This window comes from Mauremys mutica, chromosome 10 (assembly GCF_020497125.1).
Source record: "Mauremys mutica isolate MM-2020 ecotype Southern chromosome 10, ASM2049712v1, whole genome shotgun sequence".
Classification (NCBI taxonomy): domain Eukaryota; kingdom Metazoa; phylum Chordata; order Testudines; family Geoemydidae; genus Mauremys; species Mauremys mutica.
Window position 1 is genome coordinate 30,718,314 of NC_059081.1, and position 27,881 is coordinate 30,746,194.

The window sequence follows — 27,881 nt, forward strand, 5'->3', positions numbered from 1 at the left end:
CTGGTATTACTGCATGACAAAGCTTGGCAGCATATGGTCACGGTGTTTGCTGGCATTCAAGCAATATCCGTTCTTTATCTTTCTGTATTATTCTCAGGAGAGTGATATTGTTCATGGTAACCTGGTTGAAATACGGGAATTTTATTAAGGGGAGATTCATAGGTGGCCGTTCCCACTGGGCTGTTTGCCTGTGACTGAAAAGAAATCACCCCCCGCTTGGTTAACTGCAGGGAGGGTGGTGGTGGTTTTTAAACGATAGTGACTTTATTTCCAAGCTGTGATCGAAGGGTGGAGGGTGTTGGCTTACAGGGAATTAGAGTCAACCAAGGAGGCAGGTTTTCATCAAGGAGAAACCAATAGAACTTTCACACCGTAGCCTGGCCAGTCATGAAACTAGTTTTCGAAGCTTCTCTGATGCGCAGCCCTTCCTGATGTGCTTTTCTAATCGCCCTGGTGTCTGGTTCCGCCTATTCATCAGCCAGATGATTTGCCTCAACCTCCCACCCTGCCATAAACATCTCTCCCTTACTCTCAGATTGTGGAGCACACAGGAAGCAGCAATAATAATGGGGATATTTGGTTCGCTAAGGTCTGAGCGAGTCAGTAAACTGCACCAGCGACCCTTCAAATGTCCAAATGCACACTCTACCACCATTCTGCACTTGCTCAGCCTATAGTTGAATAGCTCCTTACTACTGTCCAGGGTACCTGTGTATGGGTAGGCTGGGTCCCCAAGGATAACTACAGGCATTTCAACATTCCCAACAGTTATTTTCTGGTCTGGGAAGTAAATCCCTTCCTGCAGCCATTTAAACAGACCAGAGTTCCTGAAGACACGAGTGTCATGAACCTTTCCCGGCTATCCCACATTGATGCTGGTGAAACATCCCTTGTTATCCTCCAGTGCTTGCAGCACCATTGAAAAGTACCCCTTGCGGTTTACGTACAGGCTGCCTTGGTGATCTGGTCTCCTCTCTCTTCCAGTTGCTCCAACTGCTATGCAAAGTGTCCTTTCTAACTGCATCTAGAGCACAAGGACCTCGCTGCCTACTCTCTCTCCAGGCCTAGATACAAAAATTCTGTTACTCTAGTCTGGGCAGCTCAGCTTCATCCTCTCTTATTTGCTGTCCAACCTTATTACCCATTATTTATAGAATAGTCTTCCTAAGCTCATCTGCAAGCCTACACTCCACATTCAAGATCTACAGGAAACTACCTGATGGAGGAAAAGTTTGAGGAATAATTGTTTTATTATAAAATTATTCCCAAACACAATTGTTTTATAACCTTATAATCCAGTTGAGGCCACCACCACCTTGGCTGTTTTATTATATATTTGTACCTCTTCCCTCTAAATGTCTGCCTGACTTTACACTGAGCTTCTAATGACAGGAACCATGCCTTCTTTGTTTGGAAAGCCTACTGAGGACACTAATAAGATTTTAACCCTGTCTTCATCCTCTGATCTTTTTAATGTCACTATATCCTAGCCAATGCTCATTCCTCCTGTTATACTTATTAAAACATTGATAGTGTTTTAATAAGCTTTCAACAGCCTTCATTCCTTTGGGAAAAGGTCTATCAGAGCAAACTTGAGGGAGAAGAGTTTATATAAAGCAATTTTAGTTGGCCTGTTTTCAGTATTTTTGTTACTATTGTTCCAGATATATGATTAAGTAAGAGCTATTCCCTCCCAGCCTAGCTGTTCATCTGTCCTACAATGAAGTGATATGCTTCTGTTTGATCTCAATCTCTTTCAATGGAAATTATTCTAATATCACAAATTCAACATTATGACTTCTCTAAAGCATTAAGGAAGAAAATATGATAGGTTGAGAAAGAGCAAGCCCTTGTTTAAGCCTCTATTTTGTCTTCAATAACTAGAAAATGTAGCAAGACAAATGATGAAAGAAATAAAAATTAAATGGATTTCTGTTTTAAATTTGATACATCCAAAACTTTCTTCCACTATGAGAGTCCCTAGGAGTGCAAATTCAGACTCAGCTTCAAGGATTTGTTGAAACTTCAATACAGCCTCAAAAGTGGAAGCCTTGATGCATCTTGGAAACCAAAATTACAAAGGGTGAATAAAGGAAAGACACTAAACCGAAGTCTTCCATACACAGAAAATTAGGTGCTCTGAAGTACCGCCAAGTCAGCCACATCTACACTTTTTAGTAAACAATAAAAATTACTAATCCTGAATTACTGTTCATGTTGATAATTTTAATGTTCTATTACTATTACTTCATTCAGATTACTTATTACAGATATTTGTTTAATTACAATACTATTCTGAGACTTTATGTAGAAAAGGTTTCATTGTATACAAAGTTCAGGCCTGCCCCCAAATTCTTTCTTTAGATAAATGCCCAATGACTAAAATGGCCTGACTGAAGAGTGCAGGATTATGTCCCCTATTCAACAAAGCAATTAAGCACATGCTTAACACACACATCTATATCCCACTGAAGTCAACAGAATTTAAGCACACCTAAATATTTTCTGAACTGGGATGTATATACCCTGAAGGACCCATTCTCCTCCAACTAAGATCAATGGAAGTTTTACAAGTGACTTTGATGGGAGCAAGATTGGGCCCTTAATTTGGGTAAATTGTTGTAAGCACTTCTTGGGTGGCTGAAGGCTACATAACCCACGTGGGTCACTGAATGCATGAGAGTTTTGCCATTGACTTTAATGGGACTAGGATTTCACCTACTGAATTCAATGGAACAAATACTGACAGAATCAGCCTTTAGTTTGTCAGTTTCTATCTTGGTTCAAATGTCCATCAGGCGACCAAAAATTCATTTTCAAGAAAAGGAATATTAAGAGTTGTTTTCAGGACATACTATTCAAAAAGGTGATCTCAGAAACCGAATTAAAAAAAAAAAGTCAAATGGATAGTTTCCTTTTAATACAAAACCAGTAATGTACAGTTATATTGTAATATTGAAAGTGTTAATACAAAACACAATAAGAGTAAATTTTTAATAAAAAATAATAGCCTCTCAAGCAGTGGCATGGTAGTGTGTATCTACACTGTCTGGGTGGTTAAAGGCTGTGTAATTCACATTGGCTTGTATCATTGAAGACAGTATATTATAAATTTGTCTACCCTCCACCAGTGCTACCGCTATTGTAAATAGCTTACCATACAAAACTAAAAATACCAGATGCCACTAGAGATTTGTCTACCCTTAAGGTTCCCAATGGAGCACAACTGGGAATTTATCTGATTATTTTTTGAATGTAGACACAGTAGGGTGACCAGATGTCCTGATTTTATAGGGACAGTCCCGATTTTGGGGTCTTTTTCTTATATTGGCTCCTATTAACACAGTCTAGATGCATGTGGTATTTAAAAAAAAAAAAAAAAGTTTCTTCCTGGTGTTCAGGAAGCCTCTTGTCTTCAGTGCTGTTTCTTTCAGAGGCTTTGAATATGTTTAGATGGTTTACTGAACTTCTGGTCTGATTGTTCAGGTTTAAGGACCTGTTAATTACTTTACCATTGCATGTTGCAATTCAGAAGATTAGGATATGAATGTATAATTGTGGCAGTTCTCTGATAATCATATTGAGAAAACAGATGATGGATTAAGAAGGGAAATCAGAATAAATATGAGGAAAAGTGGGGAAGAACCACTTCTGGATGTAAGGCTGGGAGTAAAAAGAGAATGTAATACATATTATCCTTAATTGGTCATTCCCTTCCGTCAATTCAACTAGCTACCTGAGAACATCCATTCACAGTATTTCTCTTCACAAGTGCTACCAAAAGTCTGACACATCCTCCTCTTCACAAAGAGGAACATACTATTACAAATAGATAGTTTTATGCTCTAGTATTAAAACATTTATGGAAAATTCCCCTTTTCTCAATATCATGCAAATGTGCAGTCTTTAAACAAAGAAAAGATGTATTTGTAGAAATAGTCAGATATCAGAAATCACATCTCTCAAAAACAGCAGCAGTCTTTTTTGTCTCTGATCATCTCATTATTTCTTTGTTAAATGAAATTGAATCTAAAGTAGGAAGATCAGTAACATTTACATATGAAGCTGGTTGGATTTATGGGACACTTTGTCCACAATACAAACAAAAGTGAGTTCATATCCTTCATATCAGCATATTGTAAGTCAATATGGTTGCCCTTTAATTTTGAGTATTTTTGAAATATCACATCTGAAATAAATGAATCTAACGTTAACATCATGAGAATTAACAAATAAGGCAAAAAAAACAAACAAGACTATTGGTTTAAAAAGAGCTGAAAGGGGACATGAAAAAGCAGGAACCGAAGTCACCTATGTCTGCCAAGCTATTTTGAATCACATGATTCAGCTGGTGCTTTGTTTTTCTAAAAAAACAAATGCCCTATACAGCCAATTTCTGCTGACCAAATGCATCCATTTAGAAGTTAGCCAGCAGCAGACAGTATGCCTGTCAGTCTCAAAGGCTCAGTAGAGAGAAAATACTGCTCTCGGTGCAGACATTTCCTGTAATTTCCTCATACACATTTTGGGTGAAATCCTGGCCCCTTAATGTATGTCTACACTGCAATGAAAGACTGCTGCTGGCCCAGGTCAGCTGACTTGGGCTCATGAAGTTCAGGGCTTCAGGGCTAAAAACTGCAGTGTAGGCTTAGGCTGGAACCCATGCTCTCCAGACCCACTGCCATTGCAGGGTTTCAGGGCCAGGGCTCCAGCCCAAACCTGAACATCTACACTGCAATTTTAGCCCCACAATCCCGAGTCAATGGACTCAGGCTCTGAGACTCAGTGCCGTGGATTTTTTTTATTGCAGTGTAGATGAACCCTTAGAAGTCAATGGCAAAACTCCCATTGACATTAATAGCGTCAAGATTCATCCCTAGATTTTAGGATTTAGCACATTAAAAAGTTATAGTATTTTAACAGTAACTTTTTAAATTTAAAAAGAAATTTTCCTTTTCTCCTCACCCTACATATTTCTCTGTAAAATGTGAAAGATTAATAAGTTACAAATAGAACATCCTTAACTGCACAACTTGAAGTAACAGCCACACTTCAAGTGGTAAGGTGCCTTCAACCAAGAGCCTGAGTTATACGCCAGATACTTACAACTGCTTGATTTAACAAAAACAACCCACACCACAACAAACACAGAAAACCCCACAACACTAAAGTTGTAGATAAACTGACCTTTAGACTTACTCAGATAATAGATCTGCTTGCTCGCCAACCCACATAAACAGCTTTACCATACCAGAACACTGAACAGCTATCACTCTATTGCACTAGCATCTATCCAATTAAATCTGCATCACTCATTTAGTACAATAGAAATAAAGTCATTGTAATAGGACACTGCCATAGAACCAATGCTTGATGCATTAAAAACAGACATCTTGGCTTTGCCTAGATATTTATTTTTGATAAACAAAGCAAAACCAAAGCATTTATCTACCAGCTGGAAACCACTATCCTATGCCAGTGTTCCCTGGTGTTGTTTTCAGTGTTGTTGTAGCAGTGTTGGTTCCAGGCTGTGAGAGAGACCAGGTGAACCAGGACCTGAAAAAAGACCTCCGTGTAGCTCGAAAGCTTGTCTCTTACACCAACAGAAGTTGGTCCAATATGAGCTATTACTTCACCCACCTTGTCTAATATTTTATTTTAATATTTGCTTTTAAATCCAGGGTTGCTGGAACAATTTTTATAGTAGGGGTGCTGATTATGGAAACCATGTATTTAGTGTTTCTCATTACTACTTCAAGCCAGAGGGTGCGGGAGCACCCCCAGCACTCCAAGTTCCAGCAGCACTGCTTAAATCTCATCTGTTGCAGCCCCACATTTTGGGTCGAAATGTCTCTGCCATCCCTTCAAAACTCATGATCTAGTCACCTCTTTTGACTATAAAGCATTCAATCCATAAGAGCAAAGAACAGAAATAACAGTGCAAATAAGCATAGAGGAAGTAATTGAAAGTTGCTTGGGGTTTCCTATTTTAAGAACATTAATGAAACATGGTCAAGGTCCAAAACTTGACTTGCCTTGTAACTTAAAATCAAATGAGGCAATCTTCTAGTTTCCAAATATTTAGATTAATATCTACCTTTCTGTTAAGAAATAATGCCACCATTTTGTATGACCAACAAAATGTGTTTTGTCCTCCCTTTGTAGTAGGCATCTTCCCAAAGCTCTGACTGACACATAGCACGTTAAACTTATGTCTATAAAAACATCATACCAAGCTAACTCAGAACAAAATATTAGTCAAATAGAAAAGGCCAAAATTGGTAAGGAAGAAACAGACTCACAAATGTAGGGCTGGAAGGGACCTGAAGATGTCATCTAGTCATTTTAGTGCATCCTTCCATACTGAGGCAAGATAAAGTATACCTAGACACATGCCTGACAGGTATTGGTCTCTCTAGCCTGTTCTTAAACCTCACTGGTTACCTAATTCCAGTGCTGAACATTCTTATAGTTAGAATGTTTTTCCTAATAGCTAACCTAAATCTCCCTTGCTGCATATTAAGCTGACTGCTAATCGGATCTTCAGTGGACATGAAGAACAATTGATCACACTCCTCTTTATAGCAGTTCTTACCACATTTGAAGACTGTTCTCAGATCCCCTGGGCTTTCTTTTCTAAAGATTAAACATGCTCAAAAACTCTTCCCTCATAGATCACGTTTTCTAAATCTTTTATCATTCCTGCTGCTCTCCTCTGGTCTTTCTCCAATTTATCCACATCTTACCTAAAGTGTGGCACCTAGAATGAAACAAAATACTATAGCTAAGGCTGCAGCAGTACCAAGTGTGACACCATGGCACCCCAATATTTATCACTGTCATAATTAGGATATGTTTTGTACAAAGTATGCCTTGTGAGATATCACTCAAAGTCTTGATCTTCTAGACCAGGGGTGGGCAAACTTTTTGGGCCGAGGGCCATATCTGGGTGAAGAAATTGTATGCAGGGCCAGGGCAGGGGGTTGGGAGGGGTGCGAGGTGCAGGCAGGGAGCTCAGGGCAGGGGGTTGAGGTGCACGAGGGAGCTCAGGGCTATCATTGTATGTGAAGTTAGGCTATGTATGTGTTAGAATGTTTTCAACCTTGTGAGGTTGAAAACATTCACAAGCAGCCTTTCAGGTACAACTGTAAATAGGCCAAATAATGTAAATAGCTTACTGAGGAAATGCACACAAGCACAAGGATTACCTCAGGAACTTTGTACAACAGAAGCCTCTCAGACACAGTACTACACAATAGGAACTGTTTGACCCAGGTCACAGCAAAAGAGCTTTCCAGCAAGTGGGAAGTAGATATAAAAAGGGGACTATGACATCATGATGGGACCTCACTCTCCCTACACCACATCTGGCAACACCTGAGGGGCAAGGACTGAACTATAGGAAGTGATGGTCCCAAGCTAGAGGGATTTTTAGCTTGTGTATGAAAATCTGGGAAAGCCAACGCAACTTGTGCCTTAAATAGGCTGGCAGATTCTTATCACTCAAGGTGAGAATTTGCTAATTCATATCCTACCTATCTAGTAGGTTAAGCTCAGTTTGCAGTTTTGTTTATTTACTAAGGAATCTGCTTTGATCTGTTTGCTATCCTTAAAAAAACCCCACTATCTTTTGTAGTTAATAAACTTGTTTTTATTTGGTCTAAAACTAGTGTGTGGAAATTATAATTTAGGGCAGAAAGCTGTTGCATATCTCTCACCACACTGAGGGAGGGGATGAATTTTATAAACTTATGCTGTACAGTTTCCTGTACAGCACAAGACGGTATAATTTTGGGTTTACACTCTAGTCTAGAAGAATGTGTGTGCCTTAGTTGAGCCTTCCAATGCAGAGCTGAAGCGCCAGCTGGGTGTGTCCCTATCTGTGTGTATGCTGGTCAAAAAGCAAGCTTGGAGAGCTTGGCAATTTATCACAGCATGGAGCCCAGGCTGGTGGGTCAGGTGGGCTCAGTGGTATCCCAGTTCCAAGTGGCACCCTGGGGGGGAACCTGTCACACCCAGTACAGCAGAATATTTACCTCCCATGTCTTATAGGATGCCCCGTTAATAAATACACCCCAGAATAATAGCCTCTCTCTCTTAACTGCATCACATTACTGGCTCATATTCAATTTCTAATCTACTATAACCCCCAGATCCTTTTCTGTAGTACTACCGCCTAATCAGTGAATTTCCCCTTTTGTACAGATTGACTGGGCTGATGGGGCCCATGCACAGGGGCCCAGTCAATTTGGGGACCACACAGGAGCAGATGGAACTCTAGCCCCACCCTCTGCTCCTCCTTTCCCCCTCCTTCCCTTCCCTCAGAGGCCCTGCCTCCAGCTCAACCAGAACCCTGTGGAAGGGTGGTGAGCAATATCCCCTGTCCCCAGGCAGAGCTGGCTGAGCACTGCTCACCCAAGCCCCACACTGAGCTGGGCCAAGGCCCTCCCCCCCCACGCTGGACCAAGGGGCCCCCCCATCTGGCATGGCACTCAACCAAGGGCCCCCCCACCTAGCACTGGAGCGAGCCCCTCTCCTATCCCACCCCCTGCAGCATGAAGCTCACCCAAGCCCCTTCTCCCTTTCCCCCTCGCTAATGTGGGGCTGGTGAGAGCCACTCGCCAAAGCCCCCTTCCTTGCCTGCCCAGGGCTGGCCTGAGCCCCACCGCTCACCCCAACAGCTCCTTTTTGGCAAAACTGGGCATTTGTCCCATTTGCTCTTGCCAATTGGTGATCAGTTGGAAAGAAAAAATGGGACAAATGCCCAGTTTTGCCAAAAAGTGTCGGGACGTCTGGGGCCAAAATAGGATATATGGTTAGCCTAGGCCAGGGGTCCCCAGACTTTCAGTCACACCCTCCCCCTTAGCCGATCCTGTCCCTGGAGGTAGGGCCAGGGCCAGGAGTGGGGCTGGGGCCTGCAGTCAGGGACTGAGTGGGGGTATAGCCAAGAGCAGAGCCACAGCTAGGGCTGGGGGGGCAGGGCAGAGCTGGCAGTAGGGCTGGGCCCTACTGTGCACCCCCAAATGTTCTTCCATGCCTCCCAGTTTGGGGACCAGTGCCCTAGGCTGTTGTAAGAGCTGTCCAGGGAGCCCAGGCAGCTGTGGGGAGCCCCGGACCCTGCATCTGCCTTGGGCAGGCAGATGAGGTGCCTAATAGCAGCCCCTGGCCTGTGTCCCTGCCCCCCCCAAGGGTGTCCAGGGCTCCCCACAGTGGCCCAGACTCCCATGGCTGGGAGGGATATGGGGGACCCAAATGTTCTGTGCCCCAGGCCCCCAACGTTCCTACTCCGCTGCTGTATGCATTTGATTATTCCTTCCTAAATGTAAGGCTTTGCCCTTGTCTTCACTGCATTTCATCTTGTTGAATTCAGACCAATTCTCCAGTTTGTCAAGGTCCTTTTGAATTCTAGTCTTGTCTGCCAAAGTGCTAGCAACCCCTCCCATCTTGGTATAATCCCCACATTTTATAAACTACTCTCCACCTCCATTATCCAAGTAATTAATGAAAATATTGACTAATAGCAGACCCAGGACCCAACTAGATGTGTCCTCCCAGTTTACTGCAACCATTGACAGTATTTCAACCAGTTATGTACCTACAACATCTAGGCCACATTTCCCTGGTTTGCTTTTGAGAAGGTCATGTAGGACTGTGTCTAATGTCTTACTAAAAAAAAAAATCCCCAAGATATTTCACATCTACTGCTTTCCCCCTATCCACTAGGCCAGTAACCCTGACAAAAAGAGAAATTAGGTTGGTGTGACCGTAAGCGCTGACTCCGTGGGTGCTCCAGGAAGGGTGGACTGGGACAGGGCCAGGGGCTCGAGCACCCCGCTGTACATTGGAAAGTCAGTGCTGTGGGTGTGACCTGCTTTTTGCCTTGAGAAATCCACCTAGGGCTACTCTGTGTAACCCTATTATTATTCTTCAGATGCTTACAAATTGAGTTTAATAATTTATTCTGATATCTTTCTAGGTATCAGAAGTTATGCTGAATTACCCAGGTGCTCTTTGCTCCCCTTTTTTTAATATGTTTACTATGCTTGCCCTGTCTGTATATTTAAGGTTTGTCTACATTGAGGGATCCATCCTCCAAAGTCCTGATCACTCCAGCCCCAATCTAGCTAAGCACTAACCCCCATGCTTAACTTTAAGTGCATGTAGTCACAAGTTAAAGTGTTTTGCTGTGTAGGCACCAGAGTGCTCAGCACTGTCCAAGATTAAGTATGGATGATGAAGTATATTCTTAGAGTTATACTGAACATAATGGAAGAGACAGTTTCTTCCCCAAGTACTCTAGTCTAGATAGACCAAACAATGCCTTAGATACACTTAATGAAATAGATTACTGGGAATTGGATTTCTACAGTAATAGTGCTGTTATTAAAAAGTGTTATATGGTGGATTAGCATTAAAGAACTTCACAGAAGTGGGTTTTCAGTAGGGATTTGCATGAAAGGGTGATTGCTTGGCACACCAGGAAAAGGAGAGATTTCTAGGTGTAAAAGCAGCATGGAAGAAAGCATCAAGATGAGAGAGAGAAGAAGCTGATATGCAGGAGCTCTGAGTGAGAAGGAAAAGAAGAGCAGAGATGTAACCTAGAATGAGGTTACATACAGTTTGAAAGAGAGAAGTGGCATTATCCTGCAAAGGTGCTTAAGTAGTTTGATCTTTTCAAGAAGGGGAAGGAACATTAAGCACTATGTTGAGCACAATTTTACTACATCTCATAGAATCAGGATTTAGTTAAGTCACCTTACTCATCAGCAGCTTTGCAGAACTGCATTGTCTATGGTACACAAACTGGTCCTGTAATTCACCACTGGCAATAGGAATAGTGGAAGTATTCGTATAGCCAGGGCTCAGGTGTTTTTACCACCACACCAACTAACCCTGCTCAAAGGGCCAGAATAGATAACTACCATTGACTTCAAAGGATTTTGGATCAGACATAGAATTTGCTATCAAAAATTGTTTCTCAGTATTAAAAACCTAGGAGAATGCTAAAAAGATTAGGATATTTGTTAATATTCACCTGTATGAAGCAATTTACGTGATAAATCAGTTAACCTGCAGTACTTTAACTGCAATATTTTAAAAAAATAGTTATCAGTTTATTGAATGATGTATATTTTACAAATAAGCTTTTATTAAAAAAATCAAAATAATAAACAAGCAATTTTCATAAACATTTTAGGTGTTAACATTGCCATTGAGAAACCCTTAAACAATCCTAAAGTCACATGGCTTTTTTTTTTTTTAAATCAAAGCCATTTGCCACATCATAATACTTGGTGTCGTCTATGTAACATTGATAAAACATCTGAGATGGGTGCATTGGTGCCACAGCTGTAAAGCCAGTGGAGACTAAAATACACAGCATTCAATAGTACATTTTGATATACAACAATTAAAGCAGCCCAGAATCAGTGATTCAGCAGTTCCATCTGAAAATTGCCATTTCTGGACATGTTAAATTACTGTTTGAGGCTTCACTGGGTCCTACCTAAAGGGTACTGATCTTTCATTCTCAGTGCAGTAGATCATACAGTTATCACAGTATTTTTTCAAGGTTGTGTAAGTATTTTGAACCCTTGATGAAGGCACAATGGGAACATACAAATTATTGCTTTGTATTTTGTAGAATGAATATGTAATTCAGGAGTAACCTTTTATGGAATGATTTGTCTTCATTCTGGTCTTCTTTATGGTGTTTAAGAGGTGAACATTTTGTTTTTATAGTAGCTACATGGTGGCTGTTTTGAACATAGGTGTAGTTTGACTTCCATATTTGGAGAGGGCAGCTCCAGTCAGGCCAACGGGGCCACATAGGGGGGCAAATTCCACATGTGATGGAGGCTTGCAGTTTGGAGGGAGGGTAAGAGAATGCCCCCCCATCTTCCCGAAACTACACCAATGGTTTTGAAGAAGGAATTCATTGCTTCCCTCCCTCCCGCTGAGATTGCTGAGGAGGATGTGTGATGTACATGCTGTGGCAATCATTGCAGGATGTTTAGTTTGTCAGGGCTAGCATAGAGGGTAACAAGAAAACATTCTACAAATACAAGACGACCAAAGACAGGATAGGCCCATTACTCAATAACAGGGGGAGGGGGGAAAGACAGAAAATATGGAAATGACGGGATTGCTAAATGAATTCATGTCAGTTTTCACCAAAAAGTTTAGTAGCGATTGGACATCTAACAGTGAATGCCAGAGAAAATGAGATAGGACAGGAGGCTAAAATAGGGACAGAAGAAGTTACAAGTTACTTAGACAAGTTAGATGTCTTCAGGTCACCAGGGCCCGATGAAATACATCTTAGAATTCTCAAGGAGCTGACTGGGGAGAGATCTGAGCCATTAGTGATTATCTTTAAGGCTACGTTTAGTCATGGGTATTTTTAGTAAAAGTCATGGACAGGTCACGGGCCATAAACAAAAATTCACAGGCCCATGAGCTGTCTATGACTTTTACTATAAATACCCACCCTGACAAAAACTTGGGCATGGGGCCATGAGTGGGGGGGGGGGCGAGAGGAGTACAGGGGCACTGCAGGATGTGATCCAGGAACCCCATTGGTACGGGGGAGGGGCAGGCTGTGGCCCAGGATCCCTGCTGGTACTGAGGGAGGGGTGTGGGGTGGCAGGGGCTTCCTACCCATCTGTGTCCCTGCAGCTCCTAGACAGCTCCGCTGCTCCTGCCACAAGCACTGGCTGCCGCAGCTCCCATTAAGCAGAATCACAGCAAATGGGAGCTGTTGGGGCAGGATCTGCGGGCGTGGGCAGCATGTGGCGCACACATCCCCTTCCCCAGCCCCTCTGCCGCCTAGGAGCTGCAGGGGGCCCTATGCCAATGGGAGCCAGGGAGCCCCCCACCCTGAGGTAAGCACCCCTCCTGCACTCCTCAACCTCCTGCCCCTAGCCCTGAGCCCCCTCCCACACACAAACTGCTGCTGCTGGCCCAGAGGCTGCCCAACTGGGGCAGCCCCATAGCCAGCACCAGCTGCTGCAAAAGTCAGAGGTCATGGAATCCATGACTTCTGTGACAGACTCATAGCCTTAATTATCTTGAAATGTCATGGAAGATGGGAGAGATTCTAGAGGACTGGAAAAGGGCAAATATAGTGCTAATCTATAAAAAGGGGGAATAAGGACAACCTGGGGAATTACAGACCTGTCATCTTAACTTCAGTACCAGGAAAGAGGACAGAGAAATCAATCCGCAAACACCTAGAAGATAATAACTATAGTCAGAATGGACTTGTCAAGAACAAATTGTGTCAAAGCTACTTAACAGCTTTCTTTGACAGGGTAACAAGCCTTGTGGATGGGGGAGGGGAAAAGCAGTAGATGTGATAGAGAATCATAGATTATTAGGGTTGGAAGGGACCTCAGGAGATCTAGTCCAACCCCCTTCTCAAAGCAGGACCAATCCCCAAATCCCTAAATGGCCCCCTCAAGGATTGAACTCACAACCCTGGGTTTAGCAGGCCAAATGACTTTAGTAAGACTTGATATGGTCTCACATTTCCTTCTCATAAACAACCTAGGAAAATAAACCTGGATGGAGCTACTATAAGATGGGTGCATAACTGGTTGGAAAACCCCAGAGAATAGTTATCAGTGGTTTACAGTCAAGCTGGAAGGGCATATCAAGTGGGGTCCTGCAGGGAGCAATTCTGGGTCTGATTCTGTTCAATATCTTCAATTATTTAAATAATGGCATAGAGAGAATGCTTATAAAGTTTGCAGATGATACCAAGCCGGGACTGGTTGCAAGTGTCTTGGAGGATAGGATTAAAATTCTAAATGATCGACAAACTGAAGACATGATCTGAAGTATATAGGATGAAATTCAATAAGGACAAGTGCATAGTATTCCACTTAGGAAGGAGCAATCAGTCAGACACATACAAATGAGAAATGACTGCCTAGGAAGGAGTACTGCAGAAAGATCTGGCAGTTATAGTGGATCACAAGTTAAATATGAGTCAGTGTAAGACTGTTGCAAAAAACAAAAACAAACAAAACAAAAAATACCCACATCCCACAAACATCATTCTGGGATGAATTAGCAGGAGTGTTGTAAAGCAAGACACGTAGAAATTCTTCCACTCTACTCCGCACTGATTAGGCCTCAACTGGAATATTGTGTCTAGTTCTGGGCACCACATTTCAGGAAAGATGTGGACAAACTGGAAAAAGTCCAGACACGAGCAACAAAAATTATTGAAGATCTAGAAAACATGATCTATGAGGGAAGAGGGGAAAAAATGCGTTTATTTGAAAAGAAGACTGTGAAAGGAGACATAACAGTTTTCAAGTACATAAAAGGCTGTTACAAGGAGAAAGGAGAAGGAGGAAAAAAAAGGTTGTCCTTAACCTCTGAGGATAGGACAAGAAGCAAGGGGCTTAAATTGCAGTTAAGGCGGTTTAGGTTGAACATTTGGAAAAACTTCTCAACTGTCAGGGTAGTTAAGCACTGGAACAAATTGCCTGGTGAGGTTATGGAATCTCCATCATTGGAGTTTTTTAAAGAACAGGTTAGACAAACACCTGTCAGGGATGGTTTAGATAATAGTTAGCCCTGCCCTGAGTGCAGGGGACTGGACTAGAAGACCTCTTGAGGGGCCCTTCCAGTCAACCCCTTGAGGGGCCCTTCCAGTCAACCCCTTGAGGGGCCCTTCCAGTCCTATGATTGTTTTATGCTGTAATAAAATTTTGTTATTCCTGCTGCACTCATTTTTGTTGTTGTGTGCATAGCAGCATTTGGTGACAAAATGGAACACCTAACTGAATGAATGCATAGTGCACTGTGCTACCACACTGCTCAGTCTCCAGAGCTGTCTTGTTAGTACTTTCCAAGAGGGCCAGATTCATTACTAATATTTTTAAAGTCATCTATGTTAGATAAGGTCTGAAGACAGTGAGTAGGCAACATGCTTAAAGAGCTGTGATAAAATGACTTGCTTCCCACATTATCAGCACAACAATAAACAGACCAAGATTAAAGTTATCATAGAACAAAACATAGGTTGAATGCTGGTTTACATATATATTATATAAACAACCCAGAAACTGAAGTCTAGCTGATTTCATAGACAGGCAACAACTCATCACAAAAGTTTGCATCCACAACACAGTTTTTACATTCACCTTACATAGGCAGAACAATATCACAATAAAACTTAGTAGTCAGATAATGCTATATATTGTATTGTCTGTTTAGGACTTATAATACTGCAGTGATACATGCTACAGATATTATTTCTTTAGCAGGCACCATTTCCTTAGTAATGTACTGGCCTTTTCTGACTCTACTAAAGGGCTGCCCTCTATTAGGAGAATTTTTCCCAGCATACCTTTCTCAGGCTGCCCCTTTAAATTTGGAAGCATCAAGCAGCTGTAATGCTAAAGTAGCCATTTTGTAACTAGTTGCTGCTCCCTGTCTTCCAGGTAGGAAGTATTCTTAACTCCTATTATATTTGCTCTTGCTCATGACTAATATATGGCCCATTCCAATATATCTATAGCTACAGATAGCCATTCTCTCACCAGATCCACTTATACAACATACAGGAACAACAGTCTGTGACTGAACAGCAGCTGCTCACCAGGAGCCAAGCCTAATGGGGGCATGGGGGGAGTCAAAGCTGAAATCAAGGCTGGGATTCACACTTACCGGAAGGAGGAGGATGGATTCTTAGATGGTATCTTAGGAGACCTCCACCCGCCCCTAGTTACTAGCAGAAATGGATGGTCTGGGGGCAAACCTCACTACTGGGGTGGGAACTTTTTTGGATTTTGCACCACGTTGTCAATGCATTTCCTTTCCCCTCGCCTCACTTTTCCAGCGAGACAGGCGAGCCTGACAGTCACCAAGCCCGGGCAGGGCTACAGCGTGCTGGCTCCCGTGTAAACCCCCTGCGTAAGAGGCCCCAGAGCGTGGGAAGAGACCCTACCTCACCCAGTTACCCTCCCACCGGCTCCCCTCTCTTCCCTCCCCCGCCCAGGGACCTCTCTCCGCCCGGGGCCTTCCCTCTTCCCGCTCCCCTTCCGCCGCACACACCCGAGCCGCGGGGAACTGCAGCTCCGAGTCCAAGTCCTTCCACTCAGCCCCATCACAGCATCGGTAACCATAGAAACCTCAAGTAACCGGCTCATTGGGTGGTTTAATATGAGGCAGTGACCAATAGGGTGCGGCCCTGAGCAGGGCTCTTCCAATAGCATTGCTGCACAAGGCAGGCCGGTGTGCTGACGTCAGTGGTGGGAGGCGGGACTAGGGAGACTAGGCTGAAAGGGGGTCGGGACTCGGCGGCGGCTGCACCACCACCATGGAGACCCCGGGGTAGGGCCCGGCCGGCGGGGAGGCTGCAGCTGGGGCCCCTCCGCGCCTAGCGCTCCCGCCAGCGGTGTCATCTGTGCGGTGAGTGAGGCCTCGGGGGCACTGTCGGGTGGGGGGCCCCCTGGGGCGGGGAGCCGGCTCCGGATCAGAGGGGAGGCTGAGCCAGGAGGGAGCCAAACCAGCTGGAGGGCGCCGAGGAGAGAGGTTGAGTCTCCCCGAGAGGGTCGTGGCTCCCGGTTTCTCCCTTCACCCCCAGATCCCTTCCCCGCGAGGTCTCCGTCTTTTCACCCCAACAACCCTTTGCCCCCCCCCCCCACTTGGCCATCCCCAGCCTCTCCCCGCTTGGCCGGGCTCTTTCCCGTACCCCACCCCCGATCCTTTCCCCCCTTAGCCTGCCTCTCCCCGCACTAGTCTCGCTTCCCTCCCCCAGCCTTACCCATCGCCCCCCAGATCTTTCCCTCCCTAGGCCTGGCTCTTCCTCTGATCGCCCCCCCGCCTTTGCCTGACTCCTTTCCCAAAACTCTCCCCCTGACTCCCTCTCCATTCCTAACCTCTGGCGCCCAGACCTCTGCTCCCCCGGCCCTCCCAAGCTCGTGTTGCCCTGTAAAATTGCCTTTGCTTGGGCTTAGGCTGCATGAACGCAGCCAGAGTCTCCTCTAACCCTTCCCCGCGCTGGGCTTCTAGGTGGCAGGCCCACGGCACTGCCCCTCTGCGGTCCCCGAGCCCCGCGGGGAGGGGGCAGAAGGCTGCCTGGTTTTGCCTGCATGTTCTAGGAGTGCGACAAACAGGGCGCTGGCGGAGCGGAGCGCAGGGCCGATGAGAAGGCAGGTGTGCGGCTCGCACGGTGTGTGGGGCGGGGGGAGGCGAGGGGGACACACGCGGTTTGTTCCTGGGGCTTTAGATTGTGCTGGAATGTGAGGAATGCGCCAGGGGAAGCGCGCACACAACCCGCTGCAACAGATCGCTCCTTGCCCAGCTCTCCTCCAATAGTCAAAGGTCACTAGAGCATCTACCCGGGAGCTAGCGAACCTCTCTCTGTTTCCATGCTGCAGAGAGGGCAGGAGCGGTGTCTGCTTGCCTTAATGCCTTCGGCGTGGCATTGCACAGGTTCAGGTTAGAGTCTCGCTGCATTTCTCCGCGATGAGATCAGTTTGAAGGTTGCTTGTCCCTCACCGCGCCCGAGTTGAGCAAGGCTGGATATTCACTTCCTCCCCGTTATCAAGGGCCTTTGATTTCTGCGCCAAGTTTTTGCTGAAAGATTTGTGCAATTGGTATTTAAATTGTTCGGTGTATGTTCCTAAGCCGAGCTGCAGAAGCTTTGGTGGTGGTGGTAGCGGCGGGGGCGGGCGGGAGGAGGAGAAGAAAAATGTTCGTCGTGTGTGGTGTTGCTGCAACACACATTTTGCTATATGTTTTGGTTAATACTTGTAAACGGCGATCTAATCTGGAAAATATTTCTGTGCATGGATCCTTCTTGTTTAACATGAACTACCGCTCTTTATAATACTCAGCTGCATTTATACTCTCATATAATACGTAATGAAAAGGAACAGAGAGGCAGTGTTTTGCCAGAGATGGGACAGATAGAACTGTCTGGTACTGTTAAATTACAGGGCGTGTCAATTACCATCTGAAACAACACAGAAACCCAGCAGGAGGCAACAATCGCCACCACGTCTTTCCCCAGATTTACATTTGTTAGCACCAGGGCGATTTTCATTCTGCTATTCAAACTGTCATAGCCATTTAAGTTGATATTTGTGAGGAAGTGATTTGGGAGTGGTAGGGAGAGAAAAAGGGATTTAGAAAACTTTTAGAAAACAATAGTCCAGCTGTAGATAAAATAACAGAACACTAATAGTGGGTGTCTGAGCATAGTCTAATGGTGATTATTTTCTGTCTGTGGCTTATGTTTCTCTGTCAGATCAAAGAAAATAATTACACAGTGCTTAGCTAAAGAAACTGTAGTAGCTACTAATCAAGTCCAAGAACTATCATGCAAACTGCTGCTTTGACAAACATTGTTTGGACAGGTTTGTTAATAGGGCCACATGATCAGTTCAGCTTGATATCCTGTTAAATCTGTTTGTGGGTATTTTTTAAGCTAAAGGAAACAGCATTGTATTCCTCCACAGTGATTATTATACTGAACTACCTTATGTCCACAAGCTATGAGGTGATCCCTAGTCACTGATGTATGTTGAATACAATTTAAAGATTAGGTATGCTTTTGATATAACTAAATTTCAGATTGCACACCAACATCCAAACCTTAAATGAAGAAAACTATCTAAGCCCTAAAATCCTCTACTGTTGGTGGTAGGAAGTACAGCTATGGGAATCTGGTAACTTGGCAGCCTTTTTTGTTTGATCAATAAGCAACACAAATAGGAAAAAAGTGACAAATCTTCAAAATAAGAGCATTTCTGGGTGACTGTAGTGATACATGCAGCTGTTTTACAGCTAACACATTTGCCTCTGAGGATAAATTGAGTTTCCTATCTTGGCTATGTATGGACATTTTGCTACAATCAAACAAAAAGCATAAGGAAATTGAGAGACGTGATTTAGTAGTCAACACTCCCATCCTGTCTGGAGGAAAGGTGTTGAGAGGTGCAGAATTGGAAGAGTGAAAATGGATTTTAAAATTCTTGGAGTCTGGGTTGTTTCTGCACAAACCCGTATTTCTGTGATCAATGAATATTCTAAATTGGAAATCCTAAATTGTGTACAGGAACATTGTATATATTAATTCTCGTAGGAACACTAATTTTCAGAAGCCAACTCTACTTTGCTATAAAAGTATGTACAATATCTTACTACAGTTGAAATAAATATGTATGTAGCCCAGGGTAGATTAAGTCTTGTGTTGTCTTTTTAATTTTCCACTGCATATTAATTTTAAATTACAGTACAAATGCACATGTGATGTATAACTAAAAATAAAACTAACTGCAGGGACAGGTGTGGCCTCGACGTAATAATACTTTATAGCTAGCTTTTGATTCTGCTGATGGCTGTCACTCCTTTTATTAATCATTGTACAAGACTTGGGAAGGGCAGGGAGAATAAAGCTTTCTTGACTTATTGAACAGATAGCCCGTACGCTTTTTGTCTTGGAAAGACATTGACATTTGGTGAATTTCTGATACCTCTGAAAATTAAAATATTGAAACTTAACTCTCAATTTTAACTGTATTTTTAAATTGGGAAACAAATGAAATTAAAATATCTATCTTTAAAAGTTCAATCAATACTGGTTCACTTTGATAAAACTGTAAGTGCTGTCTGACCCTTGGAATAGGCTACTAAAACTATTTTTGTTTACATGTAGGTAGCATGAACAATATGCTGTGTATCTTCCACTCAAAGGTGAAGGGAGTAGAGGCTGTAGAGCATGGCCTCTGACCTAAACAACTTCAAAATGTAACAGAAAATTAAACGATAAGAGGGTTTTTTTTTGTTTGTTTGATCCTCCTTTCAGTAGAAGTTATATGCTTTAATCAAACTGGTACACTTTAAGGAAGTTTTTTTTAGAAAATACATTTTATACAGGGAGAGAATTCACCCCAGTTTTCTGATTGGAAATGTTATATACCTTGTGTGGCATTCTCTTAAAGCATAGCATTCTCATTTACTGCTCTGTGTGCCGCAGATGTATTTAAAAGGTAAAAGAAAAAAGTAATAATATGATATAGTATTTTATTAATGTTCTAGCAGCTTCATGTGTTGGCAAAATATTGATTTTTTTTTAAAAAGATAATTTTTAAAAATGAAAATGGTATTTAACGTAACAGGTAGTTCTCTATTTTTACATTGCCTATATTAAACAGTTATGAAAATTATGAGAATAAGCACCTCTACAGAACTTGTAAAAGAATTGTGTTGTATGTTTTTAATGTGTGCTATATCAAATGATAGGCATAAAAAAACCCTGCATGTATTCTGTGAACTTTTGAAAGAAATACTATGCATATTCACAATTTGAGTCACGTAAGTGCTCTTTTGTTTCATTTTACTTGGATACAATTGAATGTTTCACCTCTTTTGTGATTAGGTATTTTGCAGCAGATAATACAGTTAACTGTGACACAATGTTATTGAGACTTGCATGTGGATTATTTAAACACATTAGTACTTCACCAGTTATAAAGAGATCACAGAATATGGGACTTTTTCTAATAGCATCTCAGTAAAAGAAATCTGTTGTATTACTAAGTACAGAAGAATCAACTTCTGAGGCATGCCTCTGACATTCTGTTGTGACATTATGTAGTTATAAGAAAGCACTGTGACTAGTCCAAGGAGCTTAGTGATCATAGTAGAGTTTATTGCTGTAGGCAGAATAAACATGTCAGTGATCACTTGCATTATTGCCAGGATATGCTTGTTAAATGTGCAGAGAGAACAAAACAACCAAAAAATTGAATGGAATAGTAAGAGGGTCTGAGATTTTTGTTGGAAAAGGGCTAGGCAGTTAGGTACCTACTACTCAGTATTTTGTATTGCCCCAACAGCGCCCTCATTCTTCTTCCTCTGCTCCTTCCTATTGTACTTTATACCTACTGTTACATTTAACTTCAACCTTGTCTGTAGGAGAAAAGTTGAATGTTCTTAACTAAATAGATTTTAAAACTAGTTAAATTGGTGCAGACCACTCATGTAGAAACAATCGAACTTGTTTAACCCTTGCTTATTTTCATTTGTATTATCATAGCACCTAGGAACCTCTGTCAAGGTTCAGGGCCTATTTTGCTAGGCAAATGGGTAAATAACAAAGAACACAGTCCCTTTCCCAGAGAGTTCACAACCTATATGTCAGACAGGATACAACAGGTGGATGAAATAGACAAATGGAGTGGGAGGCTGAGTTAAGGAAGAGTTTAGAACAGAAATCTCAATTTGCCACTTATCTTACCACTGCAGGACAGGGAGTGCACTTGTAAACATTATTGCAGAGGCAAGTCTCTTCACCCCCCCCCCCCCCCCCGATGTTTCTTCTGAAATTACCTGTACTCCTAGGGCTCATACTCCAATTTTGCAGACTGTTTCTTAATTTAATAATTTACTGACTGAAGCTAAACCAGTTTAAGCCCATTCAGTAGAGGGTCTGCAGTTGTTTAACCACATCAATTTTTAAAATGATCTAGATAAGTCAGTGCAACTGTGCATAAAGATGTAGCCTTAGACTGCAAGAACTCTGGAGCCAGCCCTGATCTTCTATTGTGTACAGTAGTGCCTACCACAGTTGACTCTGTGATTTTTGTTTGTGACCTGTAGCGACTAATATAACGTAAATTATAATAGTGAGGGCACACAGGAAACATATGTTATGATTAACAGTTAATCATAGAGCACTACAGATTGAATAAACTGATTACTTTACTTAAACTGCAAAGCATTCCTTTAAACTTGTATCCAACCTTTATAGTGGAACTTCACATAACAAACTTGTTTAAAATGTGTTCAGTCGGCTGCTAACACTAACAGGATAAATGTCTAGTAGGAAATGTTGTTAACTGCTTCGATGCCACATTAAATAGTATTTTCTGGGCAACATGTTGCAGTTTTGCTTCTAACCTTTTTAAAAAAAAGCTTGTGATACCAAATGATTCCATGTAACTTTTGACATGCTTTTCTACTTGAGATTTCTGAAAATAGAAGAAGTTTATATTTCAGTTTTTGAATTTTTGAAGAAAGTCCCTCACCCTTTAAATTCCAAACTGTTAGAGCAGGGATGGGCAAACTACAGCCCGAGGGCCGCATCTGTCCCTTCAGATATTTTAATCTGGCCCTAGAGCTCCCGCTGGGGAGCGGGGTTGGGGGCTTGCTCCGCTCCACACATGCTGTGTCTACCAGAAGCAGCGGCATGTCCCCCCTCTGGCGCCTATGCGTAGGGGCAGCCAGGAGGCTCCACACGCTGTCCCCACCCCAAGTGCCGCTCCTATAGGCCGAGAACTCTGGCCAGTGGGAGCTGCAGGGGCGGCACCTGCGGATGGAGCAGTGTGCAGAGTCTCCTGGGCTCACCTCCACGTAGGAGCCAGAGGAGGGACATGCTGCTGCTTCTGGGAGCTGTTTGAGGTAAGCACCGCCTGGAGCATGCACCCCTGACCCCCTCCTGTACCCCAACCCCTTGCCCCAGCCCTGATTCCCCCCCTCCTGCCCTCCAAACCCCTCATCCCCAGCCCCACCCCAGAGCCCGCACCCCCAGTCAGAGTCCTTTTCCCCTTCCCCTGCACCTCAAACCCCTGCCTCAGCCCCCTCCTGCACTCTGAACTCCTCATTTCTGGCCCCATGCCAGAGCCCTCCCTCCCTCCCTCCTGCACACCAACCCCCAATTTTGTGAGCATTCATGGCCCGTCATACAATTTCCATACCCAGATGTGGCCTTCGGGCCAAAAGGTTAGCTCACCCCTGTGTTAGAGGTACAACATCAAATTGCTTATTTACCAAGAAGTTTCCGTGCGCTACCATCTTTACTTAGATTTGCCCTTGTACAAGATTTTAACTGTAAATCTAAGAGTAAACTCTAAGGATAACTGTGGCATGTTCAAATATAAACAAGATGATCAGACATCACTAAATGAACATAGCTCATACGTCTTATAGCCCTTGTTGTAATAGGAACAGATATTTCTTTTAAAATACAAGTACTTAGCTGAAAGAGAAACTCTCCTTTCTAACTTCCAATTAGTTGTTTTACAGGACTTTTGTAAACACTGTATTGAAACACTTCGATGGTTTTTCTGTTCTTGAGAGCACTCCTCCTGGGGGAAAGGTGAGGGTGTCAAGCTGATATTACAGTGTCATTTTTATTTTTAAAAGTATGTTAATTACAATATTGACATAATATAGATACTGAAAAATCCTATTAACTCATCTTTCAATTTTAGAAGTTTTAATATAAAAATGCTAAAAGTGGAGTATTTGTGTTCCTTCATATTTAAAACTCAAGTTGTGCTATTGCACACTGTATCTTTAAATACTACACATTACAGGGATCATAATTGTCATTTTATCTAGGTTAGTCATGTTTTTTTGTGATGGATCCACTGCTCTGGACAGAAAACATAACCCATGGGTATTTTGATCTAGTCAAACTGGAAGGAGACAGTTCCTCTATCTTTTGTGGGGGTGTGGGAAGGGTGGACCAGCACAGCTGAAATCTGAATCTGGTAGCCCTCTTCAGAGTGTCTATTCTGCTCTGTGCAAGCAGAGGCTTCTTTGTGTGTGAGATATGAAAGCCTTTTGCAAAGGATTATTTCATCTTAAGTTATTTCCCTGTTTTTTCTTTTTTCTTAGTAGTTTTCTCCTTTTCCCTCTAGTTTGGTCTCTGTCTGGAAGAGAGAGGAGGTCTTTATAGGTGCATTTGGGGGACAGCTGAGGACTCCCCTAAATTAGCAGTAGATGACTAGCATTTATCAGTAATTGAGCACCCCAGCAGCAATTGTTTGGAAAGCAGTATGGTGCATAGGAGGCAAATTTGTTTGCTTCAGAAATCTTTGTTAATGCTTACCTCCCTGGGACTAAACACAGCTTCTTCCTGCTTTGCTGTGCAGTGAATTGGGTAAATGGCAAGGGGTCCAGTAAAGTGGCTTTAGCAGAGATCAGCTTTTCTTTCATAATCACTTCATGCCTCCATTGTGTTGAGAGTCAATCCTCCACTTTCAGACAAAGAATACTACCATGAGGACAGTAGGAGAGCAGTTTTTGAACCAACACAGTCAGTTTTACTTGCTGGCATTTCCCTTATTCTCTCCATAACTAGTATCAAACTACAAATCTTGTAAGGAAAGTTTAGTTGACTCTCTATGCTCTGTGTAGATAACCAACACCCAGGTTCCTCCCCCGCATACACACTCACTCCATATGCTTTCATTTCTGAATTGACTGCTCCTTCTCTGGCTACAATCCCGGCCAGGGTGGAGTGGGGAAGGAACTTCCTGTTCAATATGCCTGTGCAGGGGCCAAGACTCTCTTTGGTTACCTTAAAGCCACAAGTCCTTCTCATTACATCCGTGTCCTTATGCTCAAAGCAGGTTTAAAGAAGGCAGTACTACTTTAACCCTTCACTGCAGTTATATTTACTTCTAACCTATCTCAGTATTCCTAGGAAAGATTATTTTAGGACAGAAATGTTAAAGTATTTGAGCAGGGAACATCTTTCCCCCTTGTTTAGCTCTCCTACTGAAAAGGGAAAAAAGATAAGGATGGGAGGAAATTAGCAGTTCCTGCAGCTCAGTCTGAAATGGTGTATTGGCATGACTTAAAACAGAAAAACAAAATCTTTCTTTGTCCTAAGATTCCTAGTATGAATTAGTTTATTCTATCCCTTTTCCAATATCTGATTATGATGCTCAGTATCACCAACTCCAAGCATTTAATCGTGAGTCAAGTCCTCAAAAAATCATGGGACTGGCTTAAAAAATGAGAGTTGAAAAAGTTAATGTTGGGTTCTTTAGATTTTGAGCCATTGTGGATCATTTTTTATTCGAATTTTTCTCTGAGGGTACTTGAAACTTTTTCTTTTTAAATGAAAATTGAGATTCCTACCTAATCTCAGGACTCTAGGATCTGGGACTTTAAGAAAAACACTAAGTGTCGCAATAAAATCACAAGAGTTCACAACACTGGAGGCTAAGTGAGCTATGAAACAGAGTAGTATATCAATAGCATATCCCTTAGAAGTGTGGTGAGCTGAAAAAGGACTGTTTTCATTCTCCTTTTTTCACTCTGTGGACAAGACCAATAGGCTTTCTCCCAAGAGGAATCTGAGATCTTCTGCAGTGGAGACAGCTGAACGAGGGGATTGAAACCACGTTAAGTCCTCTAAAAAGGAGAATTGAAAGTGAATGAGATTCACTAGCCAAGTGGTGTAGAAATAGTTTAAGAATGTTTTGCTTCTGCTATCTTCTTTCAAAAGTCCAAGTGTTGGGGCTTTAAAGTCTTTAAAGATGCTAATTCTAATCCAGGGTGCATGGGTTTCTGAGATCCTTGGAAAAAAACTATTTTTGTTCTATAATAGTTCAGTACTCTAGAGTTAGCTAGGTGTTTTTGGTTTTATATCAGTCAAGAAGCACTCACTTTTTTTTTTTAATGGGATTAACCTGTCTGGGAGGTGAAGTCACATTGAAGAAGGTCCTCAAGCCTTCCATCTGACTTTCTCATGTTTTTGGTGCACTCTTCTTTCTGGGACAAAAAATCTTGTACAGTATTTACAGATGACTGTCCACACCCCATTTCCTACCTCCCTATATTGTGTCAGGACAGTTCTGTCTAGCGACCTACCTCCTGTGGAACAAAGGCTTTACTCTAACAAGACATGTATCAGTTCAGATCTGCCTTCAATATCTGACAATCACAAGGCAAATTTGTTGATTTTAGTATGTATGACAGAAAAAGTTTCCACTTCCTACATGTAACCTGTACATTTCCTTGTATGGGGGGAGAAGTTTCTGGAGGATTTTTCCTTCCTTTTCTATCCCAGCTGAATTTAAATTCAGAGTTTAAAGGGTATCCAGCATATCAAACTCTCTGTTAAGTTTTGTCTAATATGGTGTGATCATAATCTCCTGGTTGAATAATTAGGCCAATTATACGTTAATGTCCTGAATGAAGTATTGATGTTCTACCTCGGAAAACTATAGGTGACTTGGTCTGTGACAAACTTCCAACAGACACTCCCTCTGTGTGACTTCCTAGAGAGGTTAGTTTCTTGAGCCTTCTCTACACTGCAGTAAGTACTCATTGCTGGCAGTGGATGCAGGAGAACTGGTGCTGACCAAGGCTTAATTACAGGTAGGCTTGGAAGCATTAGGTTTTTTTACAAGTAAATGTTTGTAAATGTCTAGTTTACCATACACAGAGAAACTAATGACAAATATTTCCATCAATAATTGAAATTTACAGATAGGCAAACTAAGAAAAATGCTGCTTGAAAACTTAAGAGTTTGGTATAAGGATATTTACTTTGTAAGTTTTGACATGTGATGTTGACAATTTGTGTTTTAACAGTTATAAATCTTTAATCTTTTGAGTCTCAACATCTACTGTCCTTACAGAATTATTATCTGACCCACCCACTATTTCCCTCAACTGTGAAAATTTAAATAAATAGAAATTAAAAAGCTTAAAAATAAACATTCATATTATTTGTCAAAAATATATACATATATAAGAAAAATCTAATTGTGCCAAGCCTACTTTTAACTACAAACAATGTTCAGCATCACTTTAGAGACAGTAGGTTTTTATTACTATTTCTGAAATGAACAATTTGTCCTTGGTTACACTTGTAGTTAAACCGTGGTTAATACCAATTTTGCTGCACCTATTGCAGATACTCATTGTCAGTAATGGTACCTCATGTACTGTAGAGAAGATCTTGAGATGGGTATAGGGTGATCAGATAGCAAATATGAAAAATTGGGATGGGGGTGTGAAGGATAATAAGTGCCTACATAAGACAAAGCGCTGAATATCAGGACTATCCCTATAAACTCAGGCCATCTGGTCTCCCTGGGTGGGGAGCCCACACCTGGTTCAGGGAAGAGGTTCACTATAACTGCTGTTAGAAACACTATAACATCATGTGTTTGAGAGAGATGAACATATTCTGTAATGTACAGAAACCTTCAAGGAATGTCAATTGGGGGGAAAAAAATAAAAAAATCTTACAGCATGTCCCTTAGCAAGAGGCCTGCTACTTTATATCCCACCAAGTTAGTTATTTTCCCCTTCCTAACCTCACCCTAGACATTTTCTAACAAGCAAGTAGGGATCTAACCTCAGAGCCTCTAACAGATTATAACAAAATTACTTCTTCCTTCAGGAGACTAGGTCATCACTGTCTTGCAAAGTTCACAAAATTCTGTTAACAACATAGATGTCCAGAAGCTTGAGGAAGGGTCTCTTGGTAATTAACTGGGGTTCATATCAAGTGTTGGTTCTTTTTGCCACCTTCCCACTGATAGAAATTAGTCAAAGTCCAGATGTTGGTAATACTATTGATCTTTGCTGATCTTCAAACTCCTAGTGTCTGCAGCTTCATTAGTAAACTCGGACTTACTGAGTTATTCAGGGATTCTGGGCAAAATGGGCTTTTGGATAAAACATTACTTTTTATGGTGGTTTCTTCCTACTTCTCCCTCCCCCACCCCTCATGAAAGCTAGCTTGGAATCCCCCCCGCTTCTGGAAGGGACCGTGTTTAGGACTACATTGCAACACCATGCCTCATTCTTCAGCCTTTGCTTGCATCCAAATATTTCTCACTTAATAGTTTGACTCATGATTGGTTACTAATGAGGCAACCTGGGGACCAGGGGTCTTCTAATGAAGTACTAAAAGCCCTCAAAGCTACTTAAAAAAATAAATTGCAATGTCTTCTTCTTAAGACTTCATTTTAGTGAGAAGGTTAAGCAAGCAGTGACTATTGTACTTCATTCAATGTTCCTTATTTTCAACTCTGCAGAAAAAGAGGTCTGCAGTTTATCCTTCATCCCTTTTTGTCCCCGTGAGCTCTGACTTCGATGGG

The 27,881-nt window shown here is 42.3% G+C and overlaps 2 protein-coding genes across 12 annotated transcripts in view; one reads left to right on the top strand and one right to left on the bottom strand.

Annotated features, from left to right (window-relative positions):
* CCDC148 (coiled-coil domain containing 148) overlaps positions 1 to 16,134 on the bottom strand; it is a 128,084-nt gene extending 111,950 nt beyond the window's left edge. For 2 of the 8 annotated variants that reach the window (XM_044978573.1, XM_044978565.1), the window contains exons 1-2: positions 16,072 to 16,123; positions 13,177 to 13,232 (exon numbers count right to left, since the gene is read on the bottom strand). In XM_044978573.1, coding sequence (XP_044834508.1) covers positions 13,177 to 13,183 — 7 coding nt within the window. In that variant the 5' untranslated portion in view covers positions 13,184 to 13,232; positions 16,072 to 16,123. Of the gene's footprint in view, positions 1 to 6,595; positions 6,761 to 13,176; positions 13,233 to 15,684; positions 15,960 to 16,071 lie in introns of those variants that run through there. The other 6 variants (XM_044978568.1, XM_044978566.1, XM_044978569.1 and 3 more) reach the window with 6 other exon arrangements.
* A 168-nt stretch (positions 16,135 to 16,302) lies between these two features.
* The window catches only part of PKP4 (plakophilin 4), a 220,618-nt gene continuing 209,039 nt past the window's right edge, over positions 16,303 to 27,881 (top strand). For all 4 annotated transcript variants that reach the window (XM_045032188.1, XM_045032191.1, XM_045032190.1 and 1 more), the window contains exon 1: positions 16,303 to 16,428. The gene's annotated coding sequence lies outside the window, so the exon portion shown is untranslated. The remainder of the gene's footprint in view (positions 16,429 to 27,881) is intronic.